Here is a 12951-nt window from a genome sequence, read left to right as displayed (position 1 = left end):
CGCACTAAAAATAGCGACACTAAAATAGCAAAGAGGCCACAGACTTCAAAATAGTAGTGTAAGATTATCGGCACTAGTACTGAAAACAATAATGTTCCAATATAATTCTGGATTAATGCAATTTAAATTAAGTTGATTTGATTAAAGAATTGAATTAAATAATTTTGCTGTCATTTTTTTACACTATAGACTTGATTGATTTGATCAGTTTTACCAGTGTTTTCGCCATGTTTCGCCTGTCTGTAATTGACTCAAATACACAAACCAATACATGAATGATGACAGTACAGACAGACAGTTCAGAGAGCCACTCCTGTTTTTAAATAAAGCTAAAAAGATTATTTTCCTTCAGTACCCCTCTCTACCTCAGAAATGTTTTGGCCCTGGTGAGTCAGGTTTTTTTCTTCACTGAATTTTTGGCATGGGAACGGGGGATTTTCCATGTTCTGGGTGTTCTTTTGGTCTCTTGCCCACTTGCATTTTTTCACTTTTTGTCCCAAAGACTGGTGCTTTATCATTATTTATGCCTTAGACTTGAAATGTTTCCTATATAGACTACATTTGTTTTCTTAACTTTTTTCTTTTCAAGGAGAAGATGGTATGATTTATGGATTAGAATATGAAAACAAGCCTGGGGTGGAGTTCAGTCTCAACATACAGTACTGAGATTTAAGGATTTTTCTTTTGCTCACAGTGATTTTTACAAGCACTTAGCAGCATATAAACAGATCTCACTGTTGTTATGGTTATTCTGGGATGTGGACATGGTCTTGATCCTCGCCAGTGGCCGGAGAAGAAGGCGAAACTGAGTTTGACGCTACCCTGAAATGCCTTCTTTTTCTTTTTAAACATTGTCTGATGCCTGAGAACTCAGCACAGTTTTTTCCTGTTTCAAAGATTTAATGTTGAGTCTAGAAGAGTGAGGGTGGGATGAAGTGAGAAATGTGAGGCTTGTGAGTTGGGGTCGAAAAAGAAAAACAATACTTTCTACACAGTTCAATCATTCTCTTCCTTCTGTGTGAGGCTGTTCTTATTTTCCCACCAAAACACTAACCATTGGTCCCTCTTGAATGTGTGTTTTACTCTTGTTCTGCATCACTTATCGCAGCGGAGCCTCCAGCAAGCTTTTGCATTCAACTTCCTGTATCCATGACATCCAGTTGTTTATATATGTGCCTTGCTATAACTAAGCCTGCCTGTTCACCTCACTTCTGCTTTTGAGAAGCACAAGCACGTCAAGTCAAGCAGGAGGTTTCAATCAAACCACTTAGCACAAGTAAAATGCAAGCGAAAGGAGATTTTCCCAGCCGCTTGTCTGTAACCCCTTGCCATCATTCAACTTTATGGTTCACAAGCTACCGCTAACCCTCATCATCCCTGTGTGTCCATTAGTGTGTTTTTTTGTGTGATGAGGAGAGGATCAGTGCTCTGTTTGCCCAGGGGCTATCATTGCATTGTGGATATCAGTAGGGGAATTTAGTAATGTTATGAACCGGCTGATTTGGGAAACCTCATAGCTAGCTCCACACCCTTTTAAAACCATTACTCCTGCAGGCAAACACGTGTGGAATTCCTATTCTAGCTGAGCAGGGCTGAGGTCAGAAAGAGATCAGTTTCGAGGAAGAATCCCCCTTCGGTCAGAGAGAAAAGCCCACATGAAAGACAGGTGCAGAAACGACTCATCTCTGGGGAGTCATTACATGGGAATGTAATAGAGATATTCAGCTAAGATGCAGCGTGTGGATGTGCGTGCTTTGCACATTTATGTTAATTAACTCTGCTGAAAAGATAGATTTGCAGGCTGGTTTATGATGGTTTTTGGTGGTCTAGCTACTGGACTAGCATCCAACGGATAACTGCATTTTTATTAGGAAACACATAAAAACTGCGTTATTATTTGATAAAATAATGAGAATGTTGACATAACAACATCTTTCTCTTTTTTCTCAGTGCAACTTAGGGAGGGAGCCCTTTCCTCTTCCACCGGCTCCTGCTCCAGCATCTTTAGTGCCTGAAAGTTACTATGAAGATCCACAACCCTATGACCCTATAAGCATCAATGGTACGTCTCTAATTGGGCCCAAAGGTGCCCTACATACAAATTATCTTCTATTGTTGATTGTTTTCTTTGATGTTCATGTCAAACCACTATTTAACCTGATTCAAAAAAATACTGGGTAATACGACTGGGTAGATTTGTGACTTCTCATTATTGTTCTTGTTGCTCTTGTCCTATGAGAGTGAAGCTGTGGTCATTGAGTGCTCTGTTTTAGCTCCTTCCCACTGTAGTCTACAGCTTTACTGTGATACAGAGAAGCCTGCAGGCAGGGAACTCAGAATACAGTGAAGGTCTTTGTTTAGCAGTAACCAGTCCTCTCGCAGTGACGGAAGATTGACCGTGAGCCCAGGAAATGGGGCCAACGGTGATGGGGCATTTGGCTGGAGGTGCAAAGTTCAGCCCAGCGAGGGGACAATCATTTACAATATTCTTTGGAAAATGACGTCTCATTTTGGTCAAAGGATACAGAGGCATTATCATGCAGCTGTGCTGTGTAATATCAACACACAAGGGATGCGCAGGGCCAAAATCTGAGATGTTTCGGCACTTGTTTCGGCAGCTGATATCAAGCCAAACCTCATGGTTTAGGATGAGTAAAGCGGATTTCCAGTTGGATATGTTCTGACAGTGATGAAGCCCTAAAATAATTCAAGCATTACAACCACAAGACACAAATATTTAGTGCAGCTCAAGATATCAATATTGAGTTCTAACAAACAATTCTCATGCATCAAATGCACTTAAAACACTTTTTCTTCCTGTTTCTTTCATGTGACATGTCAGCCACACAAATGTTTCACTATCTGTAGCTTCTCACCTGATTTTTTTCTCTTCCTCCCTTATTGCATTTCCCTTTTTATTGTCCTCCTGTGTTTCTGTAGATTTTGGTTGCTTTGCCATCATCACAGGGGTCAGGAAACGCGTAGAAGCTTCAAACACTGTGGTCTATGCTGTGATCACTCGGGGTATCTATCTCTGTTTCTCTCAATGTGCATCAGGAGAGAAAAACAAAGAAACAGCTCTAACTTTATTGGCTACGGCGAAGCGCACGGCTCTGGGAAAACCTCATTGTTTAATGCATCCAAGCTTGAGGCCGCTGACTTTGCATGTGCTTGCTGGCTTTAGAGCATGCCGCACATATGCACTTTCACTTCTTTTAGCCTCTCCCTCTCTCTATATATATACTGTATATGTATTTATGTAATATGTACTTTATAACATATGTATATGTAATAATTATAATAAATAATATAATAATTATATTGCAATACATTTTATTAATGTGCATGTGCAGTGATAAACATATTAATATATATATATACACTCACACAGTTATAATCAAAATTATTCAACCCCCATTGCAAATCAGGTTTATTGGCAAAATTTTAACAAATGAACAAATCAAACAAAGGTAATAAAAATCGCTCAACACAACAAATGTTTTAAGTGGTTCCCCCAACTTCTTCAGTCTCAAAATTGTTCAAACCCTTCATGGAAAACATCTTTAGTACTTAGTAGTCCTTTTGCTGTTTTGACCTTCTGCAAACCAGACAGCAGCTTCTGGCAGCGTTTCTGATGAATCTTAGCCTATTCCTCAAGAGCAATGACCTCCAGTTCAGTAATATTCTTGGGTTTGCGTGCTGAAACCGCCGCCTTTAAATCACACCAGAGATTTTTTTATGGGGTTCAAGTCAGGTGACTGTGATGGCCACTGTAGAATCTTCCAGGACTTCTTCTGCAACCAAGTCTTGGTGGAATTTGAGGTATGCTTGGGATCATTGTCCTGTTGGAAGGTCCAATGACGCCCAAGCTTCAGCGTCCTCACTGACGGCATGACGTTTTCTCCTAGGATTTCCTGATACTTCAATGAATCCATCTTGCCTTCCACAAACTGCAGGTTTCCAGTGCCAGAGGATGCAAAGCAGCCCCAGAGCATCACATAGCCACCACCACGCTTAACTGTAGGCAGTGTTCTTTTCAGCATATGCTTCATTCTTCTTCCTCCAGACATACCACTGATCCATAGGGCCGAAAAGTTCCAGTTTTGTTTCATCGCTCCTCAGAACAAAATCCCAAAACTTCTGTGGCTTATTTATATGATTTTGAGCAAATTGGAGCCGACTTTTCTTGTACTTTTGGATCATTTGTGGTGTATGTCTTGGAATGATAGCATTGAAACCGCATGCGTTTAGTACACGCCTTACTGTGCTACCTGAAACCTCAGTGCCTGATGCCACTAAGTCTTCCTGCAGGTCTATTGCAGTCACTCGAGTTTTTTTTTTAACCTGCCTTCTCAGAAATCTGTTTTTAGAGCCATTGATAGCATCTTTTTTCTGCCCCTCCAGGTAGTGTAACCACTGTTCCTTTAACTTTGAACTTGCAAACTATGCTTCCAACGGTGTCTCTAGGAACATTTAGTGCCTTCGCTATCTTTTTGTATCCTGTCACTTGTTTGTGGTTGATACCTTCTCTTAATTTTTTAGCCCATTCTTTTGACTTAGCCATATTTCTAACGTGCAGTCAAATGTGACTGTCATCAAACTCATAGCATGTTCAGATATTTCATGTGTTCTAGCTCAAGCACACCTGGTCCAACTAATGAATCCCTTGATTCGTTGCTGTTGTGAGGGATTCTATTTAGAGGGTTGAATAATTTTGAGACTGTAGAAGACATTCAAGGTTGCATTTGCACTTGAAACATTTATAGTGTTGAGCTATTTCAATTACTGTGTTTGATCTGTTCATTGCAGACTGCTGAAAGTCTGTAAATTTAGCCAAAAAACCTGATTTTCTATGGGGGTTGAATAATTTCGATTACAACTGTATATCATTCCTCTATTTGTTTCTCCTACTCGTATATAAATCAAGAATCTCTTACATATCTTATCTAGACTAACTATGTATAAATAGCTCATACAGTTTAGTTATAAAATTTGTCATCATTTACTAACCCTCTTGTCGTTCCCTTTATTTTCCACGGAAGACAAATCATACTGGACTGTAACAACAGAACGTTCATTTTCTGAGTGAACTATTTCTTTACGAATCTGATTTTGCAGGGAGAATTTGCAGTGAGTTAGGTTTTTACTTTCATTTGTTCCAGTGCAATGGTAATGAGAATGAACAATCAGATCATCCCTAGCCTCTCTTTTTTCCTTATTGACTCACATTTTTCTCATTTTTCACGTTTACAGAAGATACAGAGCCAGTGAGCAGTTCATATGAGTCCTATGATGAGGAAGAAGTGATGAAGGGTAAGTCCACAGCACAGCACCAGTGGCCGTCTCCTGAGGCATCCATCGAGCTAATGAAGGATGCACGGATCTGTGCCTTCCTCTGGAGGAAGAAGTGGCTTGGCCAGTGGGCTAAACAGCTGTGTGTCATTCGCGAACATCGTCTCCTGGTAGGTGACATCATTGCTTATGTCAGTGACACCCATATCCCTCCCATAGCTGATCTATGATAGGAATGTTTACACAAATCCGGGTGTTTGAAATCAAGTCTTTACATCTGTTACTAATACTTGTAGTAATTTACTTAACGTATGCTTTTAACTTTTCTTAAATAGCTATCTAACAGACCATTTAAAGTCAACCTAAAGTAAAATATACCATTTTTATTTTCTTAATGAACATTTCTGGTCTACCTGTACATGATTTATTGTTGCACATTATTCCGAAGATTTTTTTTCTTTAGTTTTTTTCATCTTTAATCAAAATGTAACTTGAAATGACATTCCTATTTCCTTCATCCAACAGTCATGGAATTGCACATGATTCAGTCAATTTCCAGTGAATAAAAACCAAGTTCTGTCCCACATTTTGATATGAAAAATTAAAAAAAGGGATTTGAATATTGTACATTTATGCATCTGGCAGACACTTTATCCAAAGTGGCTTACATTGCATTCAATGTGTACATTTTATCACTTAATGCATTTCTTGGGATTCGAACCAATTACCTTGGCGTTGCTAGTGCCATGCTATACTATTTGTGCTACAAGAATGTTTTATGTTTACATTTACCACTATATCCACAATTTAAATGAAGCTCTATTACGAATGATATATCATTCTTAAATTTGGCAGTATAAACCTCCAAAAATTAATCAGATTTTTCTGTATGCTACTGCATTCAGTGCTACAAAAGCTCAAAGGATCAGACTCCTCTGCTGGATATCAGTCTTCTGGGCTGCAGTGTGATCTACAAAGAGAAGCAAACGAAAAGGAAAGAACACAAGCTGAAAATAACCCCACTGGGTGGAGAGGCCATTGTCCTAGGACTTCAGAGCAAAGAGCAGGCCGAACAATGGCTGAAGGTGAGGGGCAATGGAGTCATCCCATATGGATTAATAATTACCGGTAAATCAGTGTTTGTTACAGCCTAGTTCCATCTTCTTCAGGTTATTCAGGAAATTAGTCCGAAAAATACTGCGGTATCTGATGTAACCGACTCTCCAACACTCATCTGTACTAAGGTATGACAGTTTGCCGTTTATTCCCTGATTGATTTATGTATTAAACACTCCAATTTTGTCTCTGTGTTGGGTTAAGCTATAAAGTTCTACATTTTCTGCCAGGGTGACCTGAGCGAGAGACACTCAGTGGCATCTGAGAGTGGCAGCAGCACAGACAGTCATGCAGAGAACCTGGAAAACAAAGATGGTGAGAGTGGACTGTTTCAGCCCTTCTATTAGATCTCACTGCTCATTTTAGATGTACACTGGAAGTGACTTGAAGGTGTCTATGCTCGTAGTGTTGAAGATGAACATCACCTCAGAATGTTGCTTAACTTTGGACCATACAGCTGTAAGCTGCAGAATTGATTAGCGTCAATATTTTTTTTAAATAACTTTGTATGCAACTTTATTTTCAAAAGAAACATGCAACAGAAACATGCATCAACATGCACTTCCAGAGTAGAAGCTTCATTGATTATACTATATACTACCATTCAAAAGTTTGGGGTCAATAAGATTTTTTTAAGCAATTTATATTTTTATTCAGCAAAGATGCATACAATTTATCAAAAGTGACAGTAAAGACATTATCATGGTGTAAAATAATTCAAATAAATGCTGTTTTTGAATTTTCTATCAAAGATTCCTGGAAAAAAGTTCCTGAAAAGATAGTGAGCACTTATCCTTTGCCAAGATAATCCATCCACCTCACAGGTGTGGCATATGAAGATGCTGATTAGACAGCATGATTATTGCACAGGTGTGCCTTAGGCTGGCCACCTCTAATAAATAAAAGGCCCCTCTAAAATGTGCAGTCTCTCGATTGGCTGGTAAATCATGATTATTTACAAAAAAAATTAAGCAACACAACTGTTTTCAACATTGATGATAATAATAAGAAATGTTTCTTGAGGACCAAATCAGCATATTAGAATGATTTCTGAAGGATCATGTGACACTGAAGACTGGAGTAATGATGCTGAAAATTCAGCTTAGTTAAATAGTTAAATAGAAAACAGTTGTTCTAAATTGTAATAATATGTCACAATATTCCTACCTTTAATTTATTTTTGATCAAATAAATGCCGCCTTGTTGAGAGAAGAGACTTCTTTCATAAACATTAAAACATCATATTACCCCAAACTTTTGAACAATATATATTAAATATCAGATTATAATATACAGTATAATTATGTATAATTTTTTTTTACCTTTAATAATTTACCTTTTAATTGTCATTTTAACTGTAGTTAAGAAGAAATACGGCAAGTTTAGTAACCTTATGAACATTGGTAAAAAGAAGATTTCCTCTTTGGAAAGTCCAGAGAAGACTGTGGATCTGTCAGGTAACCAACCATCACAATATTTAGTAGACCAGCTTTTAAACTCCCTCACAATCTAAAACGTTCATCTTTATTTCTCTTTGTTCCAGGCTACCTTAATGTCCTGGTGAACACTCATTGGAGAAGCCGGTGGTGCTCAGTAAAGGACAGGCAGCTTTGGATCTACAATGACAAAAGCAGGAGCAAAGTGTCCCAGCAGCCACTGTCTCTCGAGGGGTGCATGGTTCTGCCAGACCCCAGCCCTGAACACCTCTACTCATTCCGTATCCAAATGGATGGAGAGGAGCTCGCAATCCTAGAAGTGAGTAGAGAGCAATGAAGTTCATTACTATAGTCCTGCATTGCAAGACTTTTGACTGTGCAGCTTGTTCTGCCCACTTAGACATGAAGAGATCATCTGACCGACCTGTAAACATCCAACCACGGTTCATTTTGTTTCTATATGCAGTTTAGAGATCTGAAAGAGATGATACCACAACAACAGACTGTGGAAAATAAGTCTATAATAGCACAACAAAAACTCATTGAAGTATGGCACAGCAGCATCATACATAAGCAGTTATATAAAGATGCAATTTAGTGAATTTCTGTCCATCTAACAATAATAAACAGTTCTAGCTTGCTTAAGGATCTCAAACAAAACTGAATATCTTCCAAAGTCCCTAGCAAACCTTGGAAAATTCTGTGATTGCTTCTTCCTCACAAGTGCTTTTATTTACCCAGTACCTTTATAAGGAGCTTGTGATTTTTACAAGTGCTTTCAATTTTTTTGTGCAATACTCATTCAGCAAATGGACTGTTGGCAATCTGTGGTGTATAACAGATCTGTACAGAACAAATATTTGTTCCAGTTAGAGCTGGACTAAAAGCTGCAGAAAACCGGAAGTTCCAAGGTCACAGATTAGTAATCCTTTACACTTTCATAATGAGCCACTGGTTTTGCCAGTCTCATTGTCTGATGCCCTCATGAATCTTGGCATCAGTCTGAATGAGATTTCTGAGATGTGTGAAACTTCCCTCTCCATTTAGTTCTGGTGTCTACAACTTTGCAAGATTCACAGCTAGTATTTACAGTATATGCTACACAAATAATGTAGCCTATGCTTCTATGTTATATACGCTACTATTCAAAAGTTTGGGTCAGTATGATTTGTAATGTTTTTAATTTCTCTTATGCTTAACAAAGATGTATTTATTTGATAAAATATACAGTAAAAACAGTAATATTGTGAAATATTACAATGTGAGATGTCAGTGATGACAAAACAGATTTTCAGCAGCCAGCACTCCAGTCTTCAATGTCACATGATCCTTTAGTCATCCTAATATGCTGATTTGCTGCATAAGTAGTGCACTTCTTATTATCAATGTTGAGAACAGCATTTTATTTGGAATAGGAATCTTTTGTAGCAACGTAAAAGTCTTTGTTGTCATTTTCACTTTTCATTTTTCGTATCCTTGATGAATAAAAGTATTCATTTCTTTAATACAAGTCTTACCAACCTCAAACTTTTGAATGGTAGTGTATTTGTATTTCTTTGTGTACCTATTTTGGGTCACTGCTCATAAAGTTATCCTTCCTTCATTCTTGAGTTGTTTAGCATCAGTTTTCAGTAAGACACATCTCAATAAACAAAGACAGAGGGGACAAAATTACTGCATGGGATAGTGAGGATTCAATATAAACTTCAACTTGACTGCCATCTTCAGGCCAGAATGAAGTCAATGGCAAACTTACTTCCTATTTGCAGATTGTTTCAACAGGCCCAGCTGTGCTTGTTAAAGTAAATGAATATCTCAGGAGGGTATCGATGATTAAATATCCTCCTTTTTTCCTTCCAGGCTAAATCCTCCGCTGAAATGGGCCACTGGCTCGGGCTCATACTGTCACAAACCGGCACCAAAACAGAGCCGGAAGATCTCACCTACGACTATGTGAACTCAGAGAGAATATCCAGTATTGTCAACGCTGCCAAGACATCCATGTAGTAAGTTACTTCTTGCACATCAGTAATTATAAAAAAAAAAATGATATACTATAGGCTGTGAACATCCAAAGTGACAAAAAATTATTATAAATGTACCATAAAAGTAGCCCGTGTGACTTATGGTCATATGATAGATTTGTTTTTGGAGATTTTGGAGCGTGATTTGTGTGTATTTGTCAGTTTAATGCAGAGGAGGTACTCAGAGCCCAACACATACACAGACAGCCCTCCGTCAGACCCCTATACCTGTGATGACATATACGATGATGTGGCATCCACAGAGAATGAACAGGAGGTGGGTGAAACACCCTTGCAATGCTTTTGTCGTAAATCTATACCTCCCACTTTATTGCAGCTGTGTTTATTCTGAGTCATAGACTCAGGACAGTCGAAGATTCACTTAGCTGTCGGCCAGAAATAATACGAGTGGCAGGAAGTCATTGCTGTGATAGTGTTGTGTTTTTGTAACCCTGCAGGCCATCCAAATTCAATAATCTCTCTCTGATACTGTTCCTCTCTCCGGCTGTAGGAGGTTCAAGAGGTTCAGAATGGCAGCGAGGAGGGAAGCGCAAGCACCGAGGAGAACGGGAAGGAGAGAGTGTATCTGGATCTGATCCCGGTTCGCTCCTTCCTGCACACGAGCTCGGGCAGAGTGTCACCCCAGATGTCCAACACCGTACAGACAGAGCTCAGTCCCTCAGCTGCTCCACAACATGATCAGCTACAGCCTCAAGAGGTTAAGATTAGATGCAATGGAAATTCATCCTTGTTATTTTCTAAATGCATGTTCATAGATCTAGCTGTAATAAAAAAAAAACATGTATGTTTTCTTTTTTTTATAAATTGACCTTATTATTTTTGGATCTTCCAGTGAAAATGTTCACTATGATGACGTATGCAAGACATAACTAATCATTTAATCTGCATAAATTCCGCCCCTGCAAGCCCACATCTCAAAATCCAATAAACAGCCAATGCATAGAATCAAGTTCCTGTCCTACATCTTTCTACATCAATAACCTGTTACACTCAGATGTGTGTTACAATATACACTTTTGTTTTTGCCCCCATTTTTCATGAGCTGAACTCAAAGATCTAAGACTTTTTCTATGTACACAAAAGGCCTGTTTCTCTCAAATATTGGTCACAAATCTGTCTAAATCTGTGTTAGTGAGCACTTCTCCTTTGCCGAGATAAGGGGTTCTCTGAATCGGCGTATATGACAGCGTGTTCCAGGTCCTGCCAATATCCAGCAACTTCGCACAGCCATTGAAGAGGAGTGAACCAACATTTCACAGGCTACAATCAACAACCTTTTTTTTTCGGGGGGATCTCCCCCAGACCCCCCCCCCAATACAGTTAAGCTGCACGTTTTAGAGTGGCCTTTTATTGTGGCCAGCCTAAGGCACACCTGTGCAATAACCATGCTGTCTAATCAACATCTTGATTTGCCACACCTGTGAGGTGGATGGATTATCTCGGCAAAGGAGAAGTGCTCACTAACACAGATTTAGACAGATTTGTGAACAATATTTGAGAGAAATAGGCCTTTTGTGTACATAGAAAAAGTCTTAGATCTTTGAGTTCAGCTCATGAAAAATGGGGGCAAAAACAAGAGTGTTGCGTCTATAATTTTACTCAGTGTAGATGAAAAGATTTGTTGCTACTTCAGTTTCATCATGACTTTTTTTTGTTACTAAGAAAATGTAGAAAATGAAAATTATAAATGGGATTCTTATGTGTTACCAAGGCCACAGCAGTACAATGTTTGCTGAATGTTTGTTTCTTCTAAAACAGCCTGAATATGAAACCTCACTACCGAACAGCACAGAGATCCTGGACCCTCCACCTGTAGCCCCCAGAGTGGACGCAGATCCCTCTCCGGCCCCCAATCTGTACGTCCAGACTCAAAAAATCAGTTTCCTTAGTCAGCAAAACCAAAAGAGGGCCTCTCTGTCTCCCCAAACCCTACCCCAGATGCCCCAGAGTCCTCCCACCTCCAGAGGAAGAGCCGCCAGCGCGGATAGACTTTTCGACAGGCTCAAGTTCTCTCCAGCAGGTGAGAGCCTTCAGCTGTAAAGCAGACCTACAAAACTTGTATTTCATTTTTCCAGCCATGCACTCAAGTGAGTATACTTGCAGTATGTGAATGTAGGTCATGACTCCTACAACCTCCTCTTGTTTAGCAGCCCCAGGGTCGGTTGAGGTGAAATTAGGGAAGAACAGGACGGAGGCCGACGTGCGACGTTACACCGACGATAGAGACCGGCTGGAGCGAGAGAGGGAGGAGGTTAAAAACACTCTGGCCACACTGAGGAAAGACAGACGAGAGGTGAAAGAAGAGCTAAACTCCTGCCAAGGTACTGCAGTGATACCTAATGGTCATGTTAGGAAACACTCGTCTTGAAGCAATAGTTCACTGAAAAAATATAGTTTAGTCAGTTTTTATTAATCCTCATGTTGTTCTAACTTTGGATTATTTTTATGCTGCTACTGTTTGCTAATTTTATAAAACTTGATATACTTTTATAAAGTGCTGAGATAATGCCACTATGCATGTAAATGCTAATAAATGCTTTTGATTATGGCTTTCATAGACCCCACCCAGCAGGCCTCTCTGGAGGCTCGTCTGAAGCAGATGGAGGAGACGTGTCGTGAGGCAGAGCGTCGGCGAGTGGAGGTGGAGCTCAGCTTGATGGAGGTGAAGGAGAGTTTGAGAAAAGTGGAAGCTGGACCTTTTACACTGGGCACCACGGTAGACAGCAGTCTACTGGAAACTTTAACGGTTAGTCTCATAACAACAGAATTCAGTTTTTGTCTGACTCTTTTCATGCACTTTGTGTAAGGGGAATGTAATTATATACACCCTAGCGTTCAAAAGTTGTTGTTTTTTAATCATATATAATACGTAATTGATTATATATTTATATATAATACTTTTTTAATGAATATACAGCAAGAATGCATTACATTGATCAAAAGTGACAGTAAAGACAATTTTAATGTCACAAAAGATTTATATTTCAAATAAATGCACTTTTTTTACACTTTCTATTAATCAAAGAATCCTTAAAAAAATATTAAGTAGCACAATTGTCTTA

General features: G+C 39.1%; 1 protein-coding gene across 3 annotated transcripts in view; it reads left to right on the top strand.

Moving 5' to 3' along the window:
• The window catches only part of afap1l2 (actin filament associated protein 1-like 2), a 39309-nt gene that overhangs the window by 23967 nt on the left and 2391 nt on the right, over positions 1–12951 (top strand). Inside the window, exons 5-18 of one of the 3 annotated variants that reach the window (XM_081393087.1) lie at positions 1951–2062; positions 2941–3024; positions 5254–5462; positions 6198–6377; positions 6462–6536; positions 6639–6723; positions 7770–7865; positions 7952–8163; positions 9705–9850; positions 10031–10145; positions 10380–10586; positions 11648–11909; positions 12037–12210; positions 12448–12635. In XM_081393087.1, the coding sequence (XP_081249213.1) occupies positions 1951–2062; positions 2941–3024; positions 5254–5462; positions 6198–6377; positions 6462–6536; positions 6639–6723; positions 7770–7865; positions 7952–8163; positions 9705–9850; positions 10031–10145; positions 10380–10586; positions 11648–11909; positions 12037–12210; positions 12448–12635 (2145 nt within the window). The remainder of the gene's footprint in view (positions 1–1950; positions 2063–2940; positions 3025–5253; positions 5463–6197; positions 6378–6461; positions 6537–6638; positions 6724–7769; positions 7866–7951; positions 8164–9704; positions 9851–10030; positions 10146–10379; positions 10587–11647; positions 11910–12036; positions 12211–12447; positions 12636–12951) is intronic. The other 2 variants (XM_081393088.1, XM_081393089.1) reach the window with 2 other exon arrangements.

Source organism: Scardinius erythrophthalmus (genome assembly GCF_964197995.2).
Source record: "Scardinius erythrophthalmus genome assembly, chromosome: 18".
Taxonomy (NCBI): Eukaryota; Metazoa; Chordata; class Actinopteri; order Cypriniformes; family Leuciscidae; genus Scardinius; species Scardinius erythrophthalmus.
This window is presented reverse-complemented; position numbering and strand designations above follow the sequence as displayed.